Here is a 14653-nt window from a genome sequence, read left to right as displayed (position 1 = left end):
ATATGAACCTTGAATTCCTGATTTTTCCAAGACTTTTATCATGAAGGGATGTTGGATTTTGTCAAATGAGGAAAATATTCTTATCAACAATCCATTCAGTAGAGCCTAATATCAAAATTACATAAAGAACTAAAAAAAGAAATAGATATCAATAGAACAACCCAATCTTAAAATAGGGTTACAGATCTAAACAGAGAAGTCTCAAAAGGAGAAATCAAATGGCTGAGAAATATAGAAATGTTCAATATCCTTAGCCATCAGAAAAATGTCAATCAAAACTACTTGAGGTTTCACCTTATACCTATTAGAATGGCTACGATCAACAAATGAGTGACAGCTTATGGTGCTGAGCATGTGGAGTAAGAGGAAAACTAAATACATTGCTCATGGGTGTGCAAATCAGTGTGGCCATTCCTCAGAACGATGGGAATCAATCTACTGAATGATCCAGCTATACCACAATTGGGCATATACCCAAAGGATGCTTTATCCTGCCATAGAGACAGTTGCTCCCATATATTCATTGCTGCTCTATTCATAATAGCCAGAAATTGGAAACAGCCTCAACAAACAAATAGATAAACACAATGTGGCACATATACACAACAGAATATTACTCATCCACTTAAAAACTGAAGTGATGACATTGTCAGGTAAGTGAGTGAAATAAGAGAAACATTGTGAGTGAGGCAACGCAGACCCAGAAAGATGAATATGATGTATATTTGCAGATTTGTGAATATTAGCTTGTAAGTCAGTGAAAACTAAGCTACAGTCTGAAGAACCACAGAGGTTGGGCCTAATGGGGCACTTAGATCTTGCTAGGAAAGAGAAATAAAATAGGTAGTTATAGATGTATGGGGAGGGACTGGAACAGTAAAATTTGGTGGGCTGTGAGAGGGAAAGGGGGATGAGGGTGTGACAGCTAAAATTAAGGGCCAGTGTGAAAACTAATAACATTAGAAGCATCATAAAATCCTTGCACATATGCAAGTCATCTAAATTACCTAATAATAGGGAAGACAGAGCCCCAGCTGAACATCTCATAACCAAATGAAGCTTCCTGTCCTGGGATTGTTACATCTAATAGATGTGTTATTACAAATGGGTCTCATGGGAACACCTAAACAACCTATGCCGATGTCAAGACTATGAGCCATTCTTCCCAAACTGACAGTAAGGCCTCGTTGCTGAAGACAACCTATACAAATCACTGAACACAGAGAGGTCAAGCTGATGACTACAGAGAACTTTCAGCCTTATGTACTAGTGTCTTTGGTATGAGAAGGAACTCTTTAGGCTACCAAGAGAGAAATGTAAACACAGAGCTAGGCAGCCCCTTTGATCTACAGTGGTGTTCTGCCTGCAAGATACTCTAGTGCAATAGCAGCCACAAACTTTGTGAGACCAAACCAACCAATATGTGAACCGACGTAAGGCCCTGAGAATAACCAACCAGTATGTGAACCGACGTAAGGCCCACTCTGCTAGATGGGACTTGGGTAATCAAGAAACTGAGACAAGATAGCCCAGGGACTTAGGGGAAAACAAATACTAATGTTCTAGAAATAAAAAAGTATCAAGAAAAGGACTCCCAATGACATTTTTCTATACTAATAGATCAGTGCTTTTCCCCACTTACGATCATAGAAGCTTCATCCTGCAGCAGATGGGAACAAATATAGCAACCCATAGGCAAACAGTATGTAGAGAGAGGGAAACTTGAAACACCCAGTTCTAAATGGAATATTTCCACCAGCTATCCTCCAACCCCAAGCTCAGCTTCAGGGTTCAGGGAACACTGCTCAAGAGGAAGCAGAAAGAGTCTGACAGCCAGAGGGGTGGATGACACCAGGAAAACAAGGTCTTCTAAATACGGTAGCACCCACAGGCCTGTAAACTCACAGAGACTAAGACAACATGCACAGGGCCTACAGGGTCTGCAAAGGATGGGGTTTTAGAACTGAAAGGAGAAATGGACAAATGCCCCCGACGCAGAAGCTATCTCCAATTGGTAACCATTTGCAAATAAAAAATTTAGTTTTCTCCAAGGGAATCCCACTGGGGAAATGATCTTGAATGCCCAGCAGTAGATGCCAACAGAAAATGAACTCAACAGCGTCTTTAGAGGTTCCTTGTGATACAATATCATGTCAGAGCCCTTCCTTCCTTCCTTCTTCCCTTCCTTCCTTCCTCCCTTCCTTCCTTCCTTCCTTCTTCCTTCCTTCTTTAAAGTTTTAACTTATATTTTATATTTTTATTTTATTTTACTTACATTTTTTTCTTTTTACCATACAGACTCTTTGTGTGTGTGTATACACACACGCGCGCGCGCGCACACACACACACACACACACACACACACATAATGGCTTCCAGCTTAGAGTTTATATGGAATTCCTGGGTGTGTGTAATCTGTACAGGGTCTCTGTAGCTCTATCTGTTTCTTGTGTCTTTTAGCCAGCTCCTTTCCTGTTGTTTATTTGTTTTGTCCTATTCCAATGTGTTAGTTTTTGTTTTATCTTATTGTATTATTATCCCATAGAAGCCTGTTTATTTTCTCAGGAGAGACAGACAGGGAGTGAATCTAGACGAGATGGAAGTGGGCAGGACTTGGGAGAGTAGAGGAAGGAGCGACCCTAATCACGATAGATTGTTAGAAAGAAAGCAATTTTCAATGAAAAAGTGGAACAAGAAGGTCCCTTCTCCATCCTTTCTAGCTTTGACACTTTCTCTCTGGGTGATCGCATAGCACAAGGCTCTGGTGACAACCAATCGATTCAACAAAGGAGGAGGGACATTGGAAAAGTTTATGTAGATTGCACTAGGTGCCAGAACTCATACAGATAATAAAAGTATAAAAGCCACCAGCAACATTCAACATGTAAATAAATATATGCTGCTCGTTGTCAGGGTGCATTCTATTCTAGACCTTCAACTCGTTCTAAGTTAGATGCTTGCCTGGTTTGCGTCGCAATAAGCCTAACATATTTTGTCTCCTTGGAACTACTGGAATGAATTAGAAGTTGAGGTTTTTGGTCAGTGCAATCAGGATGCTCTTACTTCAATGGATCCTTTCAGAATATTGTGGTGCTTCCTGTGACCACAATTAGTGCCTCAGCATTTCTAGATTCCCCGCTTCTGAACCACTTAGTCACTCTCTTCTGAAAGGACCACTTGATCCTAAGACCCAGCAGTAACTTAACAGTTGAATTAGAAAAAAAAAGAGTTCATTCTAAGCTTGCTCAAATTTTACCATGTTGGCTTTACTTACATATTTCACTTACAGGGACTGGAAGTTTCCTGTGCATTTACTGCTGCTGCTGCTGCCGCTGCTGCTGCTGTTTAGCTCCTTCCCCTTTTCTCTGTCTCTGTCTCCCTGTCTCTCTCTCTCTCTCTGGCCCTTTCTCTGTGTGTCTGTGTGCTGCATACACACACGTGCTTTCAGTGTATGTTGTGCTGCATACACACACATGCTTTCAGTGCGTGTTGTGTGTGTTACATACGCATGGTTTGCTTACACATGCTTTGAGTGTGTGCATGTGTGAGAGACAGAGAAAGTTAAATATATGTGCTTTACCGGGTCTGTTCATTTACCCAGGAACTTGCGAAAGCCCTAATCTAGGCTCGAGGGACAGTAAAAGCTTGGCTCCAGATTTGTTAAGAATTCAGCAGCCGTAGAGCAGACCGACCTCAAAATAAGATCATTGTATATTGTACTAGTGACTTAATTGAAATAGGATTTAAATCCGGTGAGAGGGTTAAACACAGGAGAACAAACTGTGTCTGAGGGCGCAATAGTTTAGTTAGAATCAGAATGATCTGTTCCTCTGTGCGTAGTGAAAGGTGCTGGATTCAGAGCCAGGCACATCTTCTCCCAGGCTTTGGCTAATTGACCTTGCACATGGAGCATCAGTTTTTCTGACCTGGGAAGTGGGGGATGCTTTACAGCTCCACACTCAGGATTAACATCAGCTGCCTACCCTGTCGTCATGACCGGCCCCTTCATTGTAGTCCATTGGACAGATGGGACAGGAGAGATCAGTTGTGTGGGGTTGCACGGGGACAGAGCTTCCATTTGGAAGAGAACTAGGAAAACGGTGCACCCGGGTCAGCTATTGTCCTGCTCCTCCTGGGAGCCCATTAGATAATGGACAGGCTATCTTTTCCAGCACAGGCTTTGGGTATTTCACTGTCCTTGACTGAAGGGCCCGGTCAGGTTACACACTTCTTCACTTTTTATAGGGACTTGGAGCATTTGGTCCAACTTCAGGATTCCTCAGGCTCAGTTTGGTTCTCCAGTCTTGAAAAACGTACTTGCTTTGGCACAGCTAAGCTATCTAAGATTTCTTCCCCAGGGATGAAAAAATTGTAGATGTTTGTGAATAACGTATGTCTAATGTCTGGGTTGTTTTAAGTCGTAATGAAGTGATGTGGAGACCTTGAATGACAGAGAAATGGACACTGTGTCCTCTCCAGCCCTGTAACATTGATGTGATGGGTACCCTGCAGGAAAGGGGACCTATTAAAATGAAGCTACCTTTTACTGTTCTCTGTGACTTCCAGCCCTAGAGCTAAATCAGAGTTGAAGTGTTAATACTCTTCCTCTTTAGCCTCTAGTCTTTAGACAAGCAAACCACACAGCATCAGTCCTCAGCTACACAGGTGAATATTAACCGACTTCTCTGATGTCACAGCAGGAAAGCCGAAATTGAAACTCGCCTCTCTGTCCCCAGAGCCCCTGGTGGGATGCTAAGGTTTCCTCACAGAGACCTGCCAAATGGAACACCCATTGACAAGGACACTTTCCCAGCATTCAGCGCTGGCTGGGTTGTTACAGAAAAAGGATGGAGCCCTAAAGCTTGTGTGTCTTTGTTCCCTTCCAGGAGAGAAGCCCTACAAATGCACGTGGGAAGGCTGCACCTGGAAGTTTGCCCGTTCCGATGAACTGACCAGGCATTACCGCAAACACACGGGAGTGAAGCCATTCAAGTGTGCGGACTGTGACCGCAGTTTCTCGAGGTCAGACCACCTGGCACTGCACCGTAGAAGGCACATGCTGGTGTGAGGAAGGCTCAGGTCTAGCTATGTGCAAGAGCTGGGTCTCTTCAGGAGCAAGTAACTCAGCAGGGCTGAGCTCCCTCTACAGTGTTAACGTCAAGGGCACCGCCATTCCCACGGTGCCTGAAACCAGAGCAGGAACAAGAAGGAACCCTTCTCCCTTCGGCCTGAAGGTAACCCCCCATCATGACCACACGCGTGAGAGAGCCGTCTGTGTTCACGCTGGCCTGGGAGTTCAGCACCTCAGGTCCTGAAGAGACAGGCATTGTTTTCCATGCTATGTCCTCTGCCATTGAAAAGATGTTTGTAGCTTGTACATTTTCTGAGCTGGCAGACACTCTGCTATCAGTCCCTTAAAGGTCATCTACCGCAAAATGATGGTTAGAGGAGACCTTCTCAGTTTGGATGATTCTTCCCTTCCACCCCCAACCCCAACCCCCTTTGACAACAATTTCAGTATCTATCTCAGTAAGCTAGAACACACACCTAGTCTGTTACCAGCGAGCAGCATGAACTAGAAAGGAAGGGGCTATTGAAGACACTCTGTTAACCAACAAGAAAGGCACACAGAAGTAGCCCTCTGTGCTAGCGATGGCAGACCTAGATAGCGCTCATACCTTGTCCTCATGCCATCCCCGAAAAGAACCAACATTGAGTCTTTTCATTTGTTTGTTGTTGCTTGTTTCTGTTCTGTTTCTATTCTGTTTTGTGCATCTGTTCCAGCAGAGGGGCAGAGCAGTTTCTCAAAGGCTAACCCTGCTCCGCCCTGGCATGGACTGACAGAGGTGTTCTGTAGTTGAATAGGAAGAGCCTGTCTAAAATGATAATAATAATATAATAATAATAAGAGTAATAATAACTATTGCCCCACTTCAAATTGCAGTGTTCTGTCACCTAGCCACCATCTCCTCCTGCCCTTAGTGTTTGATTACAAACAATCGAGGGGAGGGGGGCTTTCTTAGACACACTGGCACCAAGGTAAGAGGTGGAGCTGCCCAGGCAAAGTCAGTGAACATGAAAATGAGACAAAGCAGAGATGGAAATAATGCTCCTCTTGAGGAGAAAAGCAATAATGAAAAGAAGGACTTTCCTACAATAACTCCACTGAGGGCTCATGTTACCGATTTTCATACTTACTAAAGGGATTGTAAAAAACACCCCAGCCTTTCAGATGTCTTAGTTACATCCATAGCACAGAGGTGATCTTTCCACTGTTTGTTGTCCTACTTGTTTAAGTACCACAATTAAAGTTACGCTCCCCTTTTCTGTCTTGGTTGAAGACAGTTATTTGATGACTCGAGAGGCGAGGGAGGCAGAGCTAAGGATTAACCCTTCAACCAGTGGGTCTGTTCCGCTTGGACATGAGTCTGTGGGAAGAGTGTCCCCATGGAAAGCCCGCCCTGGTGCTACTTCTCCAACCTGGAGAGCCAAGAGTCTGACTCTACGCATTTTACTTTTTAAACTCTCCCCAAATCCCCGTGCTCCCACATTGGCATCCGCAGGGACAGACAACCTGCTTATCTTGGGAGATGGGTCAGAGCTAAGTTAGGTTCCATCCTTCCTCTCAAGTGAAAAGCTTTTTTTTATCTAGCAAAATGTACAGGAAAAGCAATACATCCCCAACAAGCACCGTTTCCAAAATATTTTGTCCTCACGAAAAGCTGCTGTTTTCCCAGCTTTCTGTGGCAATTGGGTTTGGTGAGATTTTTGTTGTTAAGACGTTTTATAGCTTAAATATAAAAGGTCTCCAGTCAAGGCCTTTGCAATATATTTCAAGGACACACTTGATTTGGGGAATTGCACAAATCAACCTCATAGGATTCCTAGCTCATTTTTAAATGTCTGCACATTCTAAAATGATTTCTGGTGACAGTTATCCTTTCTAGTAGCTTCTAATTGGGATAATTGTAGTCTGACAAAGCAAGAACTATAGACATTACAAGGAGAACCATTTGTGTCTGGTAGCTTTTAAAAGATTTCTAATAAATGTTCAGGCAAAAGTATCATGATTTATAGGTCAAGTCCCAGCTTCAGAAATCTGCGCTCTACATTTTCTGCCAGGTCTAAAAACTTCATCAGGCAATTTCCCTCCTACAAGGGCTGTAGTTCTATTGATGAATAGCTTCAGCTACACAGGTTGGTACCCACCAGCCAGCAGGTTTGGGTTTTTTGTTTTTGTTTTTGTTTTTTTTTTAGTTATTGGGTTTTTGTTTTGTTTTGATATATATATATATATATATATATATATATATATATATATATACCAACTGGAACATTTTTTAATCTGTACTGTATGCACTTCCTACTTCTCATTGCCTGTCATCATCCAGAATAAAACCAGGTTTCCTGATGCATGCCAGCATTAGTAACTGGCCAGGGCAAAGAACATTGACAATAGCAAACAAGCATGATCCCCCAAGAGCTGGCCCCAGAGCCTAGATGGCAGGTAGTAAGGGAGTCTACTCCCATGAAGTCTGGATTTGGCTGAGCCCTGTCAGCTCTCAGAAGAGCCGATCCTTTTCCCACTGAGAAGCATCTGGAAGTTTTACAGTGAGAATTCACTGAACTGACAAGCAAGGGAAGCTTCCTGACTGACATCTTAATTTAAATTTAGCACAGAAACTAAATGAGTCGTACCTCTCTAACAGCGGAGGGAAGACTCGGGGGAAGTGAGCTTGTCCCGCTCGCTCCCTGTAAATGGAAAGCGCACTGAGATGGTAAGGTAACAGATCAAACCTGCCACCATTACAGCGTTTCCCTCTTTTTTGGCATAGCGATATATTTAGAAGAAATGCAAGCACAAATGAACACATCCCTGATCTGGCCCAAGAACTGGAACTTATCCGGCACTTGTCGAGGGGGAGGGGTATGTAACCAATCCTCCTCAGTAAGTTTCCTAGGTATGTTTCCCATGTAACAGAAAGTGGTTTGAAACGAAAGGAAATGGGATATCCTTAGGCACAGAAAAGCCTCCACCCATTTCATATTCCAGTCTAGCTTCTTGAAAAGCACAGTGTACGATAAGCTATCAAAAATAAAATAAAATAAAATAAAATTTAAAAAAAGGAGATAGAATCCTAAAGCGCTTCTCAGTGGTTTCCTAAGCAGAACACGCCTTGGTTTCAGGTTTGAAGTGGTTCAGCTTGCAGCTAGGGAGGCTGTGTGTGTACTTGAGGACCCCTCGCACACACAGTGGGGAGAACCAAGTGTCTCCTTGCAATGTGAAGGCTGATGACAAGGGAGCTGGGCGATTAGGGGTTTTCAGAGAGTCCCTTATATTCCAATCTTCTGGTTACACGAGTAAAATGAGCACTTTTAAGTATCACTTTAAAGATTAAAAGGGAAACAAGATGAGTTAGGGGAAGGGGGGGCGCCTTTCAAAATGCTTCAGTGTTTACAAAGAAAAGTAGACGATTAGAAAAGCCATGTTCATCGTGGTTGAAATTTTGGAACAGCTCGTGTGAAGACTGTGTTCGTTTTCATGCAGCTTGTTTAGTGTCAGCTTGCTGTTTGAGTCTGGAATGGAAATGGAAGTCTGCACTTTGAGATCGGCTCATTAGAATGAAACCGTGTGTACAGCTAAAGATGCAGTACTCCTTAGTCTGGCCTTTCGTTATTATAGGTACCAAAGCTGCAGTTGAATAAGTCTGCTGAGGTGAGGCCTTCAATTGTACTCATATGCCTTTGATTATTGTAATGACTGCCTAGAAATGTCGCTGAGATGTTGTCACGAGGCTGTCCAATCGCTTGTAGAGTGAGGATTCTTAGAACTGAAGTAGTGTTAATACCAGCACATACACACACATACACACACACAGTCTGCATAGAAAAGATCGAAGGTGAGCTAATGCTGATGAACCACATAGGCCCAGGAAGCCTTAATACTCATAATTCAACTCAGAGTCTACCTTTTACCATCGCCTCTAAGTGTATCTCATAAATGTAGGCCATCGGTCAGATTTCTCTTTCCTTTCCTGAGGTTGTGTATCCCACAGAAATGTTCTCAAACTGACTTGGCTCAGTTAAGGAAAGAGATGTGGCCAGTCATGTCTTCCATGTTACATGTCTACTTATTCCCACACTGCCTTTCACTTATCTGGACAGACACCCCCAACACATGCACCTGTGTGCACCCATCTGTATATGCAGCAGCCGGCAGGCAAGAAAACTTTTTTAAAGAAGTAATTTGTAATAATCCATCCTATGTAGAAATGTAAGTTATTACCCGACTAGAGAATCAGCTTATAATACTATGTAACTTTGCCTGCGTTTTATAGTTAAGAAATGTATATAAAAAATTTAAAATGCTATATTTTCACAATTTCATTATAGAGTAATGTCTGTTTAGCAACCCATGCCCATTGGTATTTTAAATATGCTAAATATTGAACAATTGCAATAGAAATTCAGATTTTCATAAGAAAATAAACAGAAGGATACTGCATCTTTAAAAACAGAGTGACGCTATTTTACTGTATTCGTAACATATGTGATAGTGGAAAAGTATTTTCAAACATGCAAATTTTACAGAGGTTGTAAATAGTTTGATGACGTATGTTGGGGAAAAGCTTCTAGTTTTCATCACAATAAAAAAAAAAAAAACACTTGTTCAGATATGCCTTGTGTATGGATGATACACACAATTAGCAATGTTGCCATGGGAACTGGTCCCACTTGTTGATGTTCTTGGTGCTCGGTTAGAGCTGAGTGGCCACTTGTCATAGTGTAGCCAGAGTGATTTGAAACTCCAATGAAGTCATGTTTCCAAACTTGTCGTGTCTTTTTCTTGGAACTGAAAAACTGAGGGCTTGCTTGGTCTAGAAAGAATCATGCAACAGGCGTTCTCCCCTCTCACTCGTCTTCTTCCTCAACAAGGTGGTTCTCGATTTAGAAAACAAAATAAAAGACAGGGGTTTATTCTTGTTTAGGCTCCAGAGGGATTGTGCTCTGGTGTAGGCGTAGGTCGATGAGGCTAAGTGTATGGATATGGCCACGTGTTAAAAGAGTCTGCAGTGGCAACAGGAAAAAGGTAATGCCCATTTTTCAGAAATAAACTAAAAGTGCCTGTCAATGATTGTGACCAATGAGATAATCTTATACTTTCACACAGCAATAATTATTTATCATACATGGATTTTCTTGCACAGTTTGAGTGCTCTCCCTCTTTCTCTCTCTCTCTCTCACTCTCTCTCTCACTCACTATCTCTCTATGTCACACACACACATATACACAGAGTAAACAAATGCACATAGTAAATTAAATCTGCTCATGCAGACCCACAGAAGAGGGTTTGCATCGCTTTGAAGTTAATGGCTCTTATTTGCAATTTACTATCTCTTCATTCCATTTTTCTTACTTGAATATAAGTAGGCAATATATATATATATGTGGAAATTAAGGTTATCTTTCATGTATATGATAATTAGAATGTTCAGATACAAAGTTTGACTATGATAGACCTCAAACTTAAGACATGTATAGCTCTGACAGGCTTGCTCTGTTAAAAACACTGACATACTCAGATCAGAATTGTAAGGGATTTTTTTTTGTCTGCTTTATTTTACCCACTTAGCTTAGTGCACAAGTCCGTCTCTATGTGCTCCACTCTCTTTTCACCTGACATGAATCCTCGAATCATCAAGGAGCATTTAGAGATGCGCATTGACAAATTATCCCTCTCCTGCCCTCAAAAAGTCCTCGGATACTTGTGAAGGCCTTCAGACAGTTATTTAGTCCTCGGATACTTTTGAAGGCCTTCAGACAGTTATTTAGTCCTCAGATACTTGTGAAGGCCTTCAGACAGTTATTTAGTTAATCCTGACACTTGCATCACAATGTACAATCGGAAGTTCACAAGCCCTTTTTAAAAATTGTTTTACTACTACAAGTAGAGTCAGGGGTGGACATGAGACTGTATATAGACGTGAACCCAGCCTCCCCTCCAGCCTTGCCATCTTCTCCAGCCTTGCTGTATCAAAGCATGAATCCACCCAGACACGCTGTTGAGGCTACGAGAAAACACATTAAGAACACTTCTTAATGTATGGCGGTGAATATACAGTCAGGTTTTAGACAGCCCATGATACTGGAGCAGAACAACGGCCTCCAGGCCCCAAACTCAGGTGGAGAAAGTCATCCATCCACTCTTCACCCTACTCTTATTCAGAAATGAAGGGTGACAGCAAATGCATCAGGAGATAGATGGGACAACCAAGCAGGTGCCATGTCAAAGCACAGCTACTACGGTCCCTGGTCTCACTGACATCAGACCTTCCGATTCCCTTCTTTCCCCATGTTGTCTGAACATGCTAATGTATCCCTTAAAGTACTAAGCACAGCGCATGGGGAAAATGATAGCCGTTCCTAATACTCTGTGCTGACTGCTGCACCAAGAATTCTAACATCACCTCCCTTCTATACAACCCAACATTCTCTAGTTCATGGATGAAGAACTGAGGCACAACAGGAATGACTGAGATGTCCACAAGCGTAGACAGTAAGTCAAGTGGGAATACATAACCTCCTGGCTCTGCGGCCTGTGTTCTTTCTGTTGTAAGGCACACCCCTGTTTCTGATTCCTGGCTGCCACGTTCCCAGTCTCCTATTCAATTTTGTTCTGAGGACCCTTCAGGGGTAGAATGAAAGGACATCACCTAGCATGTGATGTGACTATTGTAGAGATGATTTTAGATCAGAACCTTCCTGGAAGGTCACTGATGGGTGGCCATTCTAGATAAACATTGATCTTCCTAAACTTGGCACTTTCTCTCATAGGTTTGTCCAGCGCCTCTAAGATTTTCAAAACCTTTCTTACTTCCTACTACAATTTAGTCCCAGTTAGTTTTCCTCGACTTCCATATTTCCTTTTCTCTAGCAGCCCTGCTCTAATAAGTGAAGGGGCATCTGAGACCCTCCCCTGAGCAGAGCCACTTCCTGAGTGCAGAGGCCACTCTTACAGGTGTTCATGAGTAGTGACGTCAGCATCCAGCCCTGTGGGCAGGTCCTTTCCAGCCCTCTCACTTAACAGCACTGCCTTGGAATGTTTTAAATAGTCTCATAAATAATTTGCTTATAGTATTGTTAGTTTGAGTTTTCGGTGAGGAGCTGTCTAACATCAGAGAAATGAAACCCCTCCCTGACTGCATTGAAGGTCTCTGACAGTATTGATTCATGGAAGCACTAATGGACTTTGAAAACATTAAGAATGCCATTTCTCAGAGGGTTTCAGTTTGTGAAAATGAATCTCCTGAATTATGATCTTTCTCCCCGTTACTTGGCTGGGGGAAAGAGATAAAAGCTATATAAACAACTTCTCTTCCGTGCTGAAAGCAAGGGTCTGTGTCCACAGCCTCCTGTAGACGGGGACTCCTGTAGCTTAATTGAGTTTCAGCAACAATTATTTCTCAGATGACAATGCCACCACTCTAAGTGGGTTGACAAGTGAGGATAGTCACATCAATAACCGCTTCTTCCCCCCCGCCCCCGAATTTCATCTCTAGAAATGTGAAGTGTTTCAGTGACTCTAGTTATGAATTATTCTTTTTACAAAAGCAGGTATAGCCAAGCCCTTGACAGAGATTAATCTTTGTTGAGAAATAAGGGTTTATAAGAGAGAATTCCTCTCCGGTTCTACTAGTAAAAGTGTCCAGTCAATCAAAAATGAGGATATTTTAGGAATATTTTGACATTTTCCTTTTATGCTCATTTTGTTCTCTAAAAATACAACATAAAACATTACAGATGTGTTTTCCCCTAACTCATGTTTCTAGCTTTCTCGTGGCAGGATTTTGTGATTGTATTCAGACTATAGAATATATTTTGTTCCTCAAATGATTACATTCAGTAGGTATCGTTGAACTTGGCACTGATGCCTACGTGCAAGGCTCTTTCCTATCAACTTGTGTGTGTACAACTTGTTGTGTTTGAAGGTTCATCTTTGAAGCCCACTGTCTCCCACCATGGAATGGTGGTTGTATTGTTTTGTCCATGTCTGTGTGGGACACATTGCATCACATGGCAAAGCAACTATAAATGGATGTGAGATAACGAATTGACAAAACCAGCTTGAAAACATTGTCTTATGTATTACATCATCCTGCCTCATAATGCAATTATGTGTATCATGATCACCTTCTACAAAAAGAAACCAGCAAATTCATGTTTGTCCATAGAAGGGTGTTCTAGGAGTTGTCTGTGTTGTGAAACTATGAGAACAGACCACCTCTAATATACCCACCTGCCACTTAAAATGACTTAGTTATAATTAGTAGTAGTCTAGACGTTGCTCTTGGTGTGTGGGGGTCAGTGCAGACGTCATAATCCTTTGAATAAATCTCCCAGTCATATCTGAAAAAAAAACACACATGAGAATAAAGAAAAACATCATCTTTGGCCAAATCAAGCAGGCATCTCTTTGCTTTTCCTCAACACTGAGCTCATTACACATGGTGATTGGATCACAAGATCTTTCTGTGTAAAAATATGAAAATGTCATTTACTTATTCTAGGCTGGAAACCTCTGCACAGCAAAGTGAATAGATGAGCTACTTCTGGTTCATATTTATGGGATGTAATCTTTTAAAAAAAAGTCTCTTGGGCATATGATCCAGGTTAGAGTGCCCAGAGGAGAGCGTACATATAAAGGATAAAATCCCCCAAGGATGCTGGCAAGCAAATGTGTTGAGTTCTTAAATCTTTGTTCAGTTTTTCTGTTCAGAGTTTTAATTGCAAATGAATTTATTTCTTCAGCTTAAAGATCTAATTTCCTAATAGTTTCCTCCGCATTTATATACTCTGTAGTGTTTAGGCAGCTCCTGTTATAAGTTTATTAATATTATGTAAGTGTTGTTCTTGTATTTATGTATAGTGTATGTATTGTAAATATACTCAGAGCTTTTCCTTTTTACTGTAAAATGGTGATTTTTTTTTTGCCCTATGATAATGAAAAGGGAGACTCTCCTAATGAGGTTCTCTCAGAAGATTATTCCAGTCTATTCTCAGAGATTTAAATGAACAAGTGTTATCGTTTTCAATGGTGTCTCAGACATATTCTGTTGGTGCATCGCTTTTCTGTATTCAACTTTCCTATGAATTGAGCTGTGAACTGAAATAGAGTTTAAACCTTTATCTGTATGCATTTGTATAATTATCTGAATGAAGGCATGAAGGTTAAATAAAGCATTTTGTATGGAACAAGACTCCCTAATTATTACCAAGGCTGACTCAGACACTTTGGAAATCATAGTTATTAACCATTCTAATTAAACCTTTGTTAGGGAAGTTTTACTGCTTGCATATAGTATATTGAAACCCAGGAGAAGATAGAATATGTGTTTTAAAAGGAATGAGGTTTTTTATTTTGCAACAGCCATCCTAATGAGATTCCTAATGTTTTAATGATTAATGCACTCAAAGGTGGTCCAGAAATACTGTGTGATTCCAAAGATGCATCTCTCACAGCTCAAAATTGAATCCCATGAGTTGCAGTTTCATCAGATTTTGTGTGTCATAGAATGATCCATGGACCATGGCAAGGCTAGCTGCTCTCTATGTGTTTTGAAGAAAACTAGATTATTGCAGAGCTTGAAAATA

General features: G+C 41.5%; 1 protein-coding gene across 14 annotated transcripts in view; it reads left to right on the top strand.

The window, feature by feature from the left end:
* The window catches only part of Klf12 (Kruppel like factor 12), a 411614-nt gene extending 397360 nt beyond the window's left edge, over positions 1–14254 (top strand). For all 14 annotated transcript variants that reach the window (XM_031362759.1, XM_031362763.1, XM_031362770.1 and 11 more), the window contains one exon: positions 4887–14254. In XM_031362759.1, coding sequence (XP_031218619.1) covers positions 4887–5068 — 182 coding nt within the window. In that variant the 3' untranslated portion in view covers positions 5069–14254. The remainder of the gene's footprint in view (positions 1–4886) is intronic.
* The last annotated feature ends 399 nt before the right edge of the window (positions 14255–14653 follow it).

The sequence above is a fragment of the Mastomys coucha genome, unplaced genomic scaffold (assembly GCF_008632895.1).
Source record: "Mastomys coucha isolate ucsf_1 unplaced genomic scaffold, UCSF_Mcou_1 pScaffold9, whole genome shotgun sequence".
Lineage (NCBI taxonomy): Eukaryota > Metazoa > Chordata > Mammalia > Rodentia > Muridae > Mastomys > Mastomys coucha.
Note: the sequence above shows the minus strand (reverse complement) of the source record. Positions and strands in the feature narration are given on the sequence as shown.